Source organism: Mus caroli, chromosome 1 (genome assembly GCF_900094665.2).
Source record: "Mus caroli chromosome 1, CAROLI_EIJ_v1.1, whole genome shotgun sequence".
NCBI lineage: Eukaryota > Metazoa > Chordata > Mammalia > Rodentia > Muridae > Mus > Mus caroli.
In genome coordinates this window covers 171318800-171332280 of record NC_034570.1, presented here as the reverse complement: position 1 = coordinate 171332280, position 13481 = coordinate 171318800, and the positions used below count along the sequence as shown (strand labels likewise).

At 48.1% G+C, this 13481-nt stretch overlaps 1 protein-coding gene across 2 annotated transcripts in view; it reads right to left on the bottom strand.

The window, feature by feature from the left end:
• The window catches only part of Cnih3 (cornichon family AMPA receptor auxiliary protein 3), a 107328-nt gene that overhangs the window by 3662 nt on the left and 90185 nt on the right, over positions 1-13481 (bottom strand). For both annotated transcript variants that reach the window (XM_021169883.2, XM_029470907.1), the window contains 2 exons: positions 7063-7175; positions 2458-2601 (listed from right to left, as the gene is read on the bottom strand). In XM_021169883.2, the coding sequence (XP_021025542.1) occupies positions 2458-2601; positions 7063-7175 (257 nt within the window). The remainder of the gene's footprint in view (positions 1-2457; positions 2602-7062; positions 7176-13481) is intronic.

Sequence of the window (13481 nt, the reverse complement as noted above, 5' to 3'; positions counted from 1 at the left end):
GCAGGCGGATTTCTGAGTTCGAGGCCAGCCTGGTCTACAAAGTGAGTTCCAGGACAGCCAGGGCTATACAGAGAAACCCTGTCTAAAAAAAAAAACAAAAAACAAACAAACAAAAAAACAAAAAACAAAGCCCAGGCTAATGTTCTATACTGTCTGGGTCTGGGTTTGGGACACCCAAGGTGTACACTTGTGGTTTGAAGACAATGCTGTGGGTATGGTATGAATGCCGTGACAAACTGCAGCTGAAACTAGAAGACAGAAAGTTCAGTGGGCTGCAGGGAACTTAGTTACAGAATGACCACTCCCAGCTAAGGGCCTGGGGCCTCCAACATTGTCCACTCTGTCCCTCTTATTCTACAGCCCAGCAGAGAGCAGTGTCTGGCTCAACAGCTAAAACCCAGAAGGAAGGGTCCTGTTTCAGTTTCCCAAATTAAGGTGGATCCTAGAATGGTGGACCAGGGAAGGCCTAGCCACTTTCTACTGATTTTAAAGAGAGGTACTGCTATCTGGGGACAGGCCACTCAGCCTATGATTTCAGGAGGCCTGTGGTCTCATGGCGAAAGTGAGGCTGAGTTCACTTCAGAGAGGATACTCTGTAGGGCATATGGAGGCCAACATTGTGAAGGAAAAAGTGGGATGGAGAGCCAGGCACCACAGGCTCCTTCATGGATGCATTAGATCTCTGATGTTCACTGAGGCCAGGGCAGTGGCTGCTTCCCCTGTTGATGCAGAAATCCTAACAGGTGACAATGTTCCCCCTACACACCCAAACCCTCTGAGTGACCTCATCAAGCAGGGCCTTCATTGGGGCACAGTGGCAGTATGGCGAGATACAATTGGCTGAGGATTTCAGGGCTTGGGATTGGTTCAAACACTGTATATAAGCTTATGTGCCAGGCAATAAGCTCAGATCTCTACCCTGATGCTGGTCTCTGGAGTCTGATTCCCTGGATTCTTCACAAGACTCCATTGCTTCCCCTATCCTCAGTCCTGTTCTCATAAAACTTGAAAACTCTCCAAGGAGTGGCCTCTGTCTTCAAACAGCCTTTTCCCACCCTCTATAGCCTCCTGGGAGAGCAGCCATCTGGAGCTGCTAAAGCCTTAAGCCAAAAGGACTGGGGGTGAACGGTGGGTCACCTCAGCTTCTCCAAGGAGGGTCCCACAGCTTCTCAGGCTTCTACAGCTTAGAGCAGGAAGCATCCAGACCATTCAGGAAAGATAACACTCTGACACTGGAATAACCCTTGACTTCATGAAGAGAGCACGAGAAGGATTCTGGGATCCTCTCTCAACTCTTCACAGTTGAGGTAAACCATGAAGCTACTCATGGAAAGTGTAGGAATATGAACAACAGATCTATTCCCTCAGAAGGGCGGGGGAGCCATGAGCCAGCTGCACTGTAATCAGCCACCTGTCTCTAACCCCTGACCCTTGCTTTGATAAAGACTTGTCTATGGGTTCTGGATGCAGTTTGAAGTTCAATCGTCGAAGTATACTTGGTGTGACCATTAGCTGTGACCTTGGGAAATGTTTCAACCTTTATAGATTCAGGTTCCTCAATTGAAATATGTGGGCAAGGGCATAATTTATCTCACAAATTCGCCAATGCAAATGGAGTTTATTTTTGAATGTCCAGCAATGGAGCCACTTCCCAGCCTGATGCACCCAGTCTGAACCCAGGGATGGCTGAAAAGTTAGCACCCTCAGCCTTCCCTTACCGCTGTAGAGATAGCACTGGGGTGTCCGAGGACCTGCATGACCCTGCAAAGGTACCAAGGTGCCGGGGGGCGGGGGAGGCCCCAGAAATGAGCACAAAAGGGATGAGAAGACATTCCCAGAACAAGCAGCTCCAGCGCGCAGACCACAGGATGACAGCTTGCAGCGCTCTGCTGAGCAAGGGTGTTCAAGTGACGAGGTGAAGAAAGGGACCCGGAAGCAAAGCTGCCAAGTCGGCAGGATTTGCTCAATTAGGACGGTGTTATGAAACATGGAGGAATTGCAGGGTAAGCACTTAATGACCCAATGTGCCTCTCTGTGGGGCATGACTGCCTCTGTGGTGGGGATAAAGGCCACTAATATGGTACCCACGAATCTTCACAAACAGACTGAGGGCAAGGGCTAATGATCCTGAGCCCCTCTGTTCACTGGTACCCTAAGGAGAGGAGCTGCTGAGTTCTGAAGGGCCAGAAGCCCTGCTAGTTAGAAGCCTGTGACAATCCCTCGGCTGCCTCCTAAGAGATGCTATTAGATGTTCCCTGAGTTGCAAAGGATGTGCACAAAGGCATCTTTCTTTCCCAGAAACCCTTGCTCCTGTGTCAGGGTCAGACAACTGGGATCAGATTCAATTAGCCATGTTCTCTCATGGGCCACCTCCCAAGAAGTTACCTCTCCAAGGCCAGCCTCAACTCCCCTTCCATTTGCCGCTGAAATCAAAGCCAGAAGGAGGGTGGGACTCACCAGTACAGGTAGTAGAAGAAGGAGAGGAGGTAGAAGGCCAGCTTACACCAGGCCTCCTTCTGGCAGTAGCTCAAGGTGTCCGCATTCATGACAACTGGTGGATCGTAGGCTAGCTCTGAGCTATCTGCTGGACAGTGGAAATACCTGCAGGGAAGAGAACATGATAGCATTGTCTCCGAGGCTCAGGGTTCCCTGTGTTGTCAGACCAAGGACCCCTAGCTTTGTACTGTGCCTCCTGCCAAACTCAGATTCCAACCATTGCTAGAGCAAACTCCGCCACAACCTCCCAGCAGATCAATGGTATCATAAAGGTGCTCTGACAGAAGAAAACACGTCACCCAGGGTTATGGTTTGAATATGACCTCTCCCCTATAGGCCTGCATGTGGGTGTACGTGGTGCCAAACTAGTAGCCCTGTCTGGGGAGGTTATGGGATCTTCAGCAGATAAGAACTCACTGGAGGAAATGGGGACAGTTATAGGGAAGCCCCACTTCTTGTCCCAGCTGTCTGCTTCCATCTACCAATCTGTAATAACACTGTGAATTCCTGCTGCCATAGGCAGAGCCCCAGCCACCATGCCTTCTCTACCATGGTGGGCTGTACTCCCTTCAACTATGAGTCCAAATAATTGCTTCCTGCTTGAGGTTGCTTCTGATAGCCTGGTATCTCCCTGAAGACACTGAGAGCTCCCTTTGGGTGTGGGCACATGTGGGAGAGTTGTACAACCACCTTCTCCACGTCTATATTCTGAACACTAAGTGCCTTGGGCTAGTGCCAACTACCCAGGCTTTCATTTAAACTCGAGACATTACAGAGTGATTTTTAGGGACATGGGTTGCTGTTGCTTGGTTTTGTTTGTTTGATTGACTGAGGGGCCTAGAAGAACAAATGGAACATTGGCCATCTTTGGGGAAGCTGGAAAAGAGAACTGTGGGAGATGAGTCCTCATTAATGCCTACAGCCACATCAACTCCACAAATGCTGCCCAAGGCCAGGGGCTTACATGACAACTGGGGCCCTTGCAAGTGTCTGCAGCACTTAGCTCATGTTCACCAACATCTGTAAGGCATCACTTCCCCATGTTGCCTAGGAGCCCACTGCAGCTGGAACTCCCAGTGCTGTGCTCTTTGGTCACTATGGAGAAGGATTCTGGGAGGCAGGAGTGCATGCTGTTGCTCCTGTCAGGGATGGGACAGCAGCAGTTCCCCACCCTGAAGAAGCACCAGGCACGGGGCCTGACCTGAAGACTGCCGTGATGGCACATGCTCACAGAGCCGGCATCTCAGCCACCTCTTCCTCCCCCTTCAGAGCATTGCACCTGCATTATCTGTCACCAACACTATGCTAAGAGGACATCAGAAGCCAGATTCGATGACAGCTGCCAGCTCATAGCCCTTGGGCCACTCACCTCTCCTCTTCTCTGGAGCAGATTTCAAAACCTATTTGCTGTCACTGGGCTTTGTTCCCAGGCGACCTCATTAAGTGGAGGCAGAGGAACCCGGTGGCTGAATGGCTTGGCAGAAAGGACCAAGACTGACTCTTTTGCTTGCTCCTCACCGGATTGTCCTTCCTTGGGTCAGTCATCAACCCATCCTGGGCTCAGCTATAAGATGGGGATAAAAATTGCCCACCTCAACGGCCAAGGGTGATGCTGGTATACACTGATATGCGCAAATAACCTTTCTGAACAGCCACTAAAAAGTGGGGACCAGGTCAGTTTCACTGAAGCAAAATGAGTGTGAGGATAGAGAGGACCCAAGTACTAAGCTGACAAGGAGGCAGGTAAGCCAGGGGCATCTGATCAGTCTGTAAAGCACTAACGCCTGGGACTCTTGTTATTATGCTGGGTACAGTGATGTGAGGCTATAATTTCAGCGCTGGAAATGTTGAGACCTTCGGCTCCCTGGGATTCACAGGACAGCTGAGCCAACCTAAGTGAGTTGCAGGCCAAGGAGAGATTTTGCTCCCTCCCTCCAAAAGGTAGATGGCACCTGAGGAACTACACTGGAGATTGTCATCTAAACTCTACACACATGCATACCCGTGCGCACACACATAGACATATTACACAGGGAGCGGAGGCAGACAGAGCAAAGGAAATGAGACAGAAGGGCTTGGGTTCCAGGACTCTGGGTATTCAAGGATTTCTCTGTCTTCATTCTGTCTGTCTTTTGTGTTCTGATAACTTCCTAAGAGTAAGTAGGCTAGGCCATCAGAGATTCAAGAACCAAGACAAGGTCTTTACAGGCAATGAGACCATAGCTGCTCCCCACCTACACACACACACACACACACACACACACACACACACATCCCAGATGTGAGGCAGTGGCTGGCTCTCCTTCCCTTGGGACAAGTGCAGCTCTGAGAGTGGAAGACAAATCCGACTTCACAGAGCCGATGGCCTTTTGCTTGTTTCTGCAGGGCTGAGATAAGCCCCAAGGCTGTGTGTATGCTGTAAGTGCATGTCTACCCAGCCGCTGATCCATTTGATAGGCTTCAACGACAGACCATGACTTAAAGACCCGCAGGAGAGATTTCATCTGCAGGGAGGAGATGCAGCCCGTGTGAGGTGGAGAGGATGCAGACAGGTTCTCACAAGTGAGATGTCTAGCTCAGAACCTCCCTCCCTCCCTCTCCCCTATACACAGTCCAGTCATTGGTCAGAGCCTGTTCACATTACTTCCAGTTCAGTTCTCTCACAGAGCCAATCTTCATGAGACAGGATGGCTCCCCACTGTCTCATCCCCTTTATTTCTTCACCTGGAGTCCTGTCCAGTTCCTAACTAGATGTTGTCTTCGATACATCTCCTTCTGGCTCATCCTTCACACTTCTTCCAAGATCACTTTCTAAAATTCAGATCAAGTAACACCAGTTTTCTTCACCAGAACGCCTCGTGGTTTTCCAGTCCACACAGCACTTCTCGGGCTCTCAGTATGAGATTGCCAGCTGCCTATCCACTGCAGCCTCCAGGAGCCCGCATCCAACGATGCAGAAAGACGCAATAAGTGTCCCCTAAACATGCCAAGTGCTCTCTCACGTCTGGGCCCTTGCACATGCTTTTCTGGACTTTCCCACACTGTAAGGACCAATGTGTCTCTTTCTCTACATTCCTACAAGGAATCTTCATATATCTTCAAATATCTGATGAGAATATACTTCCTTCTGCTTGCAAGGATATTCCTGGGATAAAGATTCACACATATTTTCATCTAGGAATTCCCCTCAATGCCTAGCAAGCAGTGTGTGCTCCCCATGTTTGTTAGTGAAACTGGCAGTGATGGACCGGCTGGCTTGGGCATCCAGAGCTCCGGAATTAAAGGGTTTGAGGAGGGTAATTGATCCACACAATTACAATCCCCACTTCTCTGGTATTTCTCACTTCTGCTCCATATCCATCCTACAGAAAACCCACTTGAGTGAGCCAAAGCACACTCTTACATGAAAAAGACTTGGCATCATAACTGCCCAGAAAACCTAGTGCAACTGGTGGGTGAGTTTTTTAAAAAGGAAGCTGTTTACACATCATACTATTTGCCCTTTTAAAGTGCACATACAATTCAATGAGTGTTAGCATGTTTGTAGAGTTGCACATCTATCACTACTGTCTAAGTTAAGGGCATATTTATTACCCTTACAGGGAGGGAGGGAAAGAGGGAGAGACGGAGGGAGGGAAGGAGAGAGAGAGAGACACATAGAGAGACAGAGAGAGAACCCTGTACCCATGAGCAGTTATTTGCTATTGCTACTCCCCCTCCTCCTTCGGAAACTACTTGATTACCTTTTGTCTCTATAGATTTGACTATTCTAGAAATTTTATGTCAAAAGAATCATATAATGTGTTGCTATTGGGTGTGATATCTTTAACTTATAGTTTATTTGAGGCTCATCCACACTGTAGACCATTTAAGTACTTTCTGCCTTCTTAATTTCCACACAGCTGTTCCGTTGTATGGATACACCACATTTTCTTTATGGATGCATCAGCTAACAGTCGATACTGTTTTCCTATTTTGGCTCCAGTGAATAACATTGTAGCTGCATTTCATGTTCACCTGCAGGACTGGGGTTCCAGAACAGAGACAAGAGGGACTTACTTCCAGCTCAGGAGAGTCAGTTTGTTCTACATGTCTTTGTTTATAAGCTTGACACAATCTATAGTCATCTCACAGGATAGTCTCAACTGAGTAGAGCTGCCTAGATCATATTGACCTTTGGCTGTGTCTATGAGGGATCATTCTGACTATTGATTGGTGTAGGAGGGACCAGCCCATTGAAGGTAGTTGGTACCATTCCCTAATTAGGTGTTCCTGAGTTATGTAAGAAAGTTAGGTAAACATGAGTCTGCCTGGAAGCCAGAAAGTCTTCTATTGTTTCTGCCTTCAAGCATCTGCTTGAGTTCCTGCCCCTCAATAATGAGCTATAACCTGTATTACATAAGTCTACTTGCTTTTGGTCAGAGTTCGTAATCACAACACAATTGTATCTAGAACATTGTTTCTTTAAAAGCGGATAAAAGAAGGCACCTGGAGGCTGATCTATGTGGGCACACTGTCATTGGGTGAAGAGGTGAAGGAGGATGGGCCCGGCCCAGTCAGACCTACCTCCAGAAGTGATAGAAAAGCAGAGGAACATTGAGTCCCAGGGTGAGCCACTCCTGAGCACACAGGAACATGATGCAGAAGAGGCTGTGGATAGAGTACTCGGGCAGCACCAGCTGGAGAAGAAGCAGAGACACACAGGCCTGGTTAGAGGGAGGCAGTGCTCCACCCACTCACTGTCCCCCATACAAAGGTGCTCCCTGCAGTATGGTCACTTCCCTGTGACTGATCACTTTGGGAAGTGCTCCATGTTTTAGACCCAATCTAGAGTAGACACAGGCCCTCTGTCCAGGCCTGGGAAAAGGGGAGGAGGTTGCCCATCATCTGGGCTGTCTGAAGAAACTAGTAGTGTCCTGTGTCACCTTCCATCTGTTTGTGCTGTGTTGCTGGCTCCTCTGTGCCCTCCGCTAGCTAATAGGTGTGTTTGTTTATAATACAAGAAGGTCAGGAGAACAGAAAGGCTGGTGATAGACTAATCAAGACGAGCACAAGAGAAATGTCAAGGAGCAATAGTGAAAACTGGTGGCCTCTGTGAGAAGGGAGAAGGTGAGCTCAGACTCCCCAGGGAGATGCAGGGGGACAGATGGAAGAAGACAGACACCCCTCCTGGGTAGGCACATGTGGTATAAATGAAAACTGAAAACTAAAGAGGACTAGAAGGTAGACAATCAACCCCTTCCAGTAAGGAAAGCTATAAGTATGCAAACACACTTGTGTAGACAGAACACACACACACACACACACACACACACACACGAGTATGTATGGCCTGTGCATCTCACTTTGACCATCGTGATTGCTCTGGTCCAACAATCTGTGTCTTTCGGGGGCCATTCTAAAGGAATCATGGCTCATCCTCCCCCAGCAACCCTCAGCCCCATACCTGATCCCTTTTTATAAATTTACATAAAAAGAAATACTTAAGTTTTAAGTCACTGACTGTAATCCAAAAAGAAAAAAAACCCAACATTTGTGTGTATGTATGTGTGTGTGTACACACATAAACATGTATGTACATGCATGTGTGCCTGCATACCTGTTTGAAGGTCAGAAGACAATTTGTGGGAAACAATTCTCTCCTTCTACTATGTGGGTCCCAAGGCTAGAACTCTGACTATCAGACTTAAGAGCACTGAGCTATCTCACCTACCCTACATAGCAAGCTTTCTGACCTGCTCATAGAGACCACCCCCACAGCCTACATGTGATCAAATGTACCGTTCTGACCAACCACATATGTCTGTAGCATGACTAGATTGCCCGTGAGATAGAGTCTGTAGTCATAGCCTTAGACTTCCATGGGTGGGAGCAACTGCCTCAGACCAACCTGCTTTGGTATAGAACATGACACTAGCCTTTCTTTCACTGTTAGCAAATGAGCTAGCGACCTGACCAGTTGGCCCCTGCAGAAGATAAGGATATATTCACAGATTTAGAATAAATACATATACAGGCATGCTTGTGAGAGATGCATTTTGTAGCTAGGGGTTGTGTTTGTTCTCAGCATATGGTGAAGGACAAACTGCTTTAACCTTAAGTTACTCAGGCTCAGCATGTACTCAGAGCACAAGCGGCATCCCTCCGGGGTCATGACTTCAGTGGATGAACCAGGCACTGCACCTATGAATCTCAACCATGTAGTAAAAGAGGCCATGTGCTGTCATTCCTCCTTTGAGAACCTCAAAGCTGTGCTTGCTGGCTTCATCTGTACCCAGGCAGGGCATCACCTGGCTACCTACCATGCCTAGAGCAAGCCCACGTTCTCAGAGCTAGCACACCAGCCCCACTCCACCATGCACATCCAAGCACTTATGCCAAGTACTTAACATGCTCAGAGACAGCGACGACAGGCCTGAACCATCCATTACAGCTCCATCCCCGTCTCCAGGGCCAACGCCAAACCTCTGAATGATGACAGTTCAGAATTCATGCCCTCTATCCATCACACTGCTCCTTGTTCTCTGGGACTTGGTGGATAATGGAAGCTGTGACTGACAGGGAGGATCTATTACCATCCCCTGTGTGAAGGAAAACACTTAACAGAGGCCAGCTCGACTTTTAGGGATGAGGAGGAAGCTAGCAAATCCTCCTGCTGTTCTGTGTGGGTCTTCCCACTGCCTCTCAGTATCTAAAATACTGAGCAGACTTGTTCCTTAACCCCAGGAGACTTCAAGTGGCTGCAATGCCCCTGTATATATTTACAGTATATTTACTGTATATACATATACAGGGGTATATTTACTGCCCCTCCTCTTGCTCCACGCATCCCATGTTACTCACAATGATGTAGACAATGTAGGGACCATATTCCTCTCAGACCAATTGGAGCTTAGCCAGGCTACCCATGCTGGCCCGTACCATGCCTCACCCTAGACCATCTGTGCCTTTCCACTACTTGGCCTTTGCAACATGAGACATCATGTCCCAGATCCCAGCAGCTGGGAGGGGCCCCAGGGGCCATGAGTGGAAACTATATGAGAAGCCTGGAACACTTAACAGCCAATGAGAAATGCCCCCAAAGTCCTATTTTGTTTCCTCTGACATCGCAAAGAACAGTTATAACAATGGGTATACTTTATCATCCTGACACCACCAGTGAGGAGAGAGGCCCCCACCCACCCCCCGGGCAACCTGTGATGGGCAGAGTGAGAGCAAGTCATAAACTTTTGTTGTTCTGAGCAACTGAGAGTCACGTGTTCCTTCTTGCTATGACACACTTTGGCCCATCTTGTCTGATGCAGTCAGAGCCTCGGAATGAGAAATCAATGAGAAAAGCAAGGCTGTGTTCTTCTCCCCTCTCTATCCTCCTGAGCATCCTTCCAGACCTTGGTTTAATAAGCCACCGAGGCTGGTGTGACATGTTCCTGATGCTGAGTACCAGGTGGAAGGCCACCAAGCAGGCATCAGGCTTATTCATTCTGGTGGGTAGCCAGCTGGGTTGCTCCCAGCTCAGACCGAATAAGTACTATAGAAAGATGCCCCACGCTTGAACCTACCAGAGGAAGTATAGAAAGGTAGATTGAAACTCTGAGCATGCCCATGGCTAGTGCCATCCCTTATTACCGGCAAACACTGTTTCCTGTGGCCAAGCTGTTGAATGGTACCAGTACCTGTGATTCACTGAATGAATTATAAATAGGCACCACTTCATGTAGACCACAGTCTGAGACCCCATGTCCTGCTTTCTGTAGTTATAAATAGTAAGAATGATCTCACTATAGACATTGTGGGGTTCTGAAAAGGTGACAGTTAAAGTCAGGCTAGCGTACACACACATACCTGTGATCCTGGGCTAAGGGGACAGGCTACATGGTGAGAACTGGTCCCAAAAAAAAAACCAAAACCTAACAAGCAATGCCTGCCAACTTGAGAATAGCCAAAGGGTTTGTCATGAAGCCAGAACCACTGTTAAGGAAGAATAAATCTAAATATGCATGGAAAAGTTGGCATTCCATGAGACTAGCAAAACCAGAGGGGGTGAGGAGACTGCTCAGTGATTATAGCACTTGCTGCACACACACACACACACACACACACACACACACACACACAAGGACTGGAGCTTAGATCCCCAGAAACCCACATAAATATCAGGTAAGCATGGTGTCCCGCCTGTAATTGGGAGGAGATGGGATCTTCAGAGCAAGCTAGCCTACAAGACCAGCCATAAAGGGCAAGCTCTAGATTTGATTGAAAGACCCTGCTTCATGGCTGACTAAGAAAGAAGAGTGACCAAGGGAAGATCTCTGCCATCAACCTCTGCTCTCTACATACCCATACATACACTTGGGCATATGTGCACACACATTTGCTCATACACGTGTATATACACATACATATATACACTTACACTTCTATCATGCACACATTAAACACACCCACACTACACACACACACAAAGGTAGAAAAAGAAAACCAACAACAATAAAACAAAGAACTCACTATTCTGTGTAGCCCTTTCACAAGCCACCAAATGGGCCACTTCTTTAAGAGTGTATAGGGCAGGCCTGATGCCAGGTAGGACTGGGGTACCTGCCAAGCTCATTACACTTCTGACTTACTGCCCAGATTCTAGTAGTCAGTTTCTGTTTGCTGGCAAATATTCCCATCTGGATATTCCTGAATCCTCCCCCCACTCCCACCCCTCCTCCCGGTCCCTGCGGACCTTTCCCGAGCCTCTAGTTTGTCCTAAGAGCACCTCTGCTTCCTCTCTCTCATCAGCCAGCCTGGAGACAAGACAAATCTCACATGGTCACTTCTACAGGGCACTTTGATCTGCTCATGTTTTCCATTTCTACTGCCCCCTACAGGCCAGCGCCCTGTGCTGCCCCCAAAGCTAGTGTAAGAACTGTCTAGCAGAGCTCTGTCCCAGAAGACAGGCCCCTGTCCAGCAGAGACATGCCTCCTTTTTCTGGCATCTGCCATGCATTCACCCACATCCTTGCTTTCCCAGGAATTTTGAAAATTAAATTTACTTTTTGTCCACCAAAATATGTAAACTCTTATTGGTAACTAAAGAACGCACGCATTAAGGATTTGGTTTTAGCCATCTCGAGCATCTAAAATATATTGTATAAAAATCAATACCAAAAGGGAGTAGAATTATAGTCTAGAATTTAAGACTCTTTTTAAATCAGTTTTGTTTTTCCTTGATTAAATTCGCTCTTAGATAATAACACACATGCCCATCGTGCTAGATTCTGGGAGGGAAGGAACCGTTGTCTCCTTTTAAGCGAGATTTAACTTTATTTTTATTCATGGTCTAAATATTTTCTCCCTGTCACTTCGGCTTCTCACTCATCTGTGTGACCAACCGTTGGCTGCCAGGACACAGGTCTTGGGAGAATAATGCCACATGACAGTTTGGGGTTTCTCTTCAGTGTGCTGGTACAGAGGGCAGGGTAGATAGGAGGGGAGACTTTTTGTAGCCTCACAGGAAGAGGAAGTAGAGAGTAGATGTCTATATCCCATACCAGAAGTGTGGAAGTAATATGTTTGGCATGAGGGGGACCCCCTAAGGCTAGGGAATGGGGCAGATAGTGAGAGGTAGGCAATCCATATGAGTCCCATGAAGGCAGGATTTCTGGAAGGAGGTGTGTGTGTGTGTGTGTGCGCACGCGCACATGCATGTGCTCACGCGTTCTCGACTTCACATATCTCTGTGTGTGCGCACGCAGAGGCCAGATGGTGACACTGCTACCCTCTATGACTCTTCCCTTACACCTTGAGGCAAAGTCTCTCACTGAAGCTTGAGTGCATCTCCATTTTTTTTTCTTCTAGCTAGGCTAGCAGTCTATAAGTCCCAGCAATTCTCCTGCCTCCACTCTACCCAGTGCTAGGGTTACAGTTGTGCACAGCCACACCCAGCTTTTTCTGTGCTTATTGGAGATCTGAACTCGGGCCCTCATGCTTGCCACACAAGCACTCTCCTCCACGGAGCCATCTCCCCAGCCAGGGGACCAGATCTCTAAAAGACACAAACATGGCCCACGGTCATGGAAGGCTCACAGCCATAAAAGGCACATAGCCATGGAAGGTCCACTGAAGATCCAGACTGGAGTTCAGATTGAAGACCATGGAAGCCGCAAGGCTTGTCTCCCAGCTCTCAGTGTTGCCTGTCGGCTCAGCCAACAAGCTTTTCAACTAATACACACTGGTCTGCAATGATGTGCATTATGTAAATTTCTTCTAGTTACATAAGGATCAACCACATGATATGAAGAACTGCAGCTAACAACACCAGGCCCTATTCCCCTTATCTGTAAAGCACCACACTTGCTGAGAGGATGTAAACTGGACTAGGAAGGATGGCACTCTCAGATGGCAAGCCAGCATCAGAGGACGATGCCGCTGCAGCTATGAGGACGATCTTCATATTGTGAATAAACATCTTGGAGAATTCCCTACTCAGGAAGCAACTTGCCCTTCTTCCCTGAAAGTCGGTGAAACAGCTCCCAGCCAGATTTGGCTTCCTACTTCTCAATCTAGACTCCTTGGTCATCCTTGACACCAACTTCCCGTCTCCCCAGGTGGGAAGAAACAGAAGCCACAGGCTGCTTAAGAGGCTTGCCTGTCAAGCCCGTGTCTCTGCCAGTGCACGTGACCCTAGCACAGACACCTTCCTGGGCTAAACAAAATTGGGGTGACCCTCTGTTGACCTGCAGCCTGGAATCCATCCGTAAGTGTTCACAAATGAGCAATCATCCTCAGCAGCCCTGGGCTCTGGCTGACTTACCAGAGCAAGGGGAGGCAGGATGCTGCTATAGTTTGAATGTCCCCCAGAGGACTATGTGTTAAAGGCCTGATCCCCAGGCACTACTGGGTGAGGTGGAGCCTAGAGGTAGGTCCTTAGGGATTAGAGGTGTGCTCTTAAAGGGGATTGTAAGACTCTCTCTCTCTCTCTCTCTCTCTCTCTCTCTCTC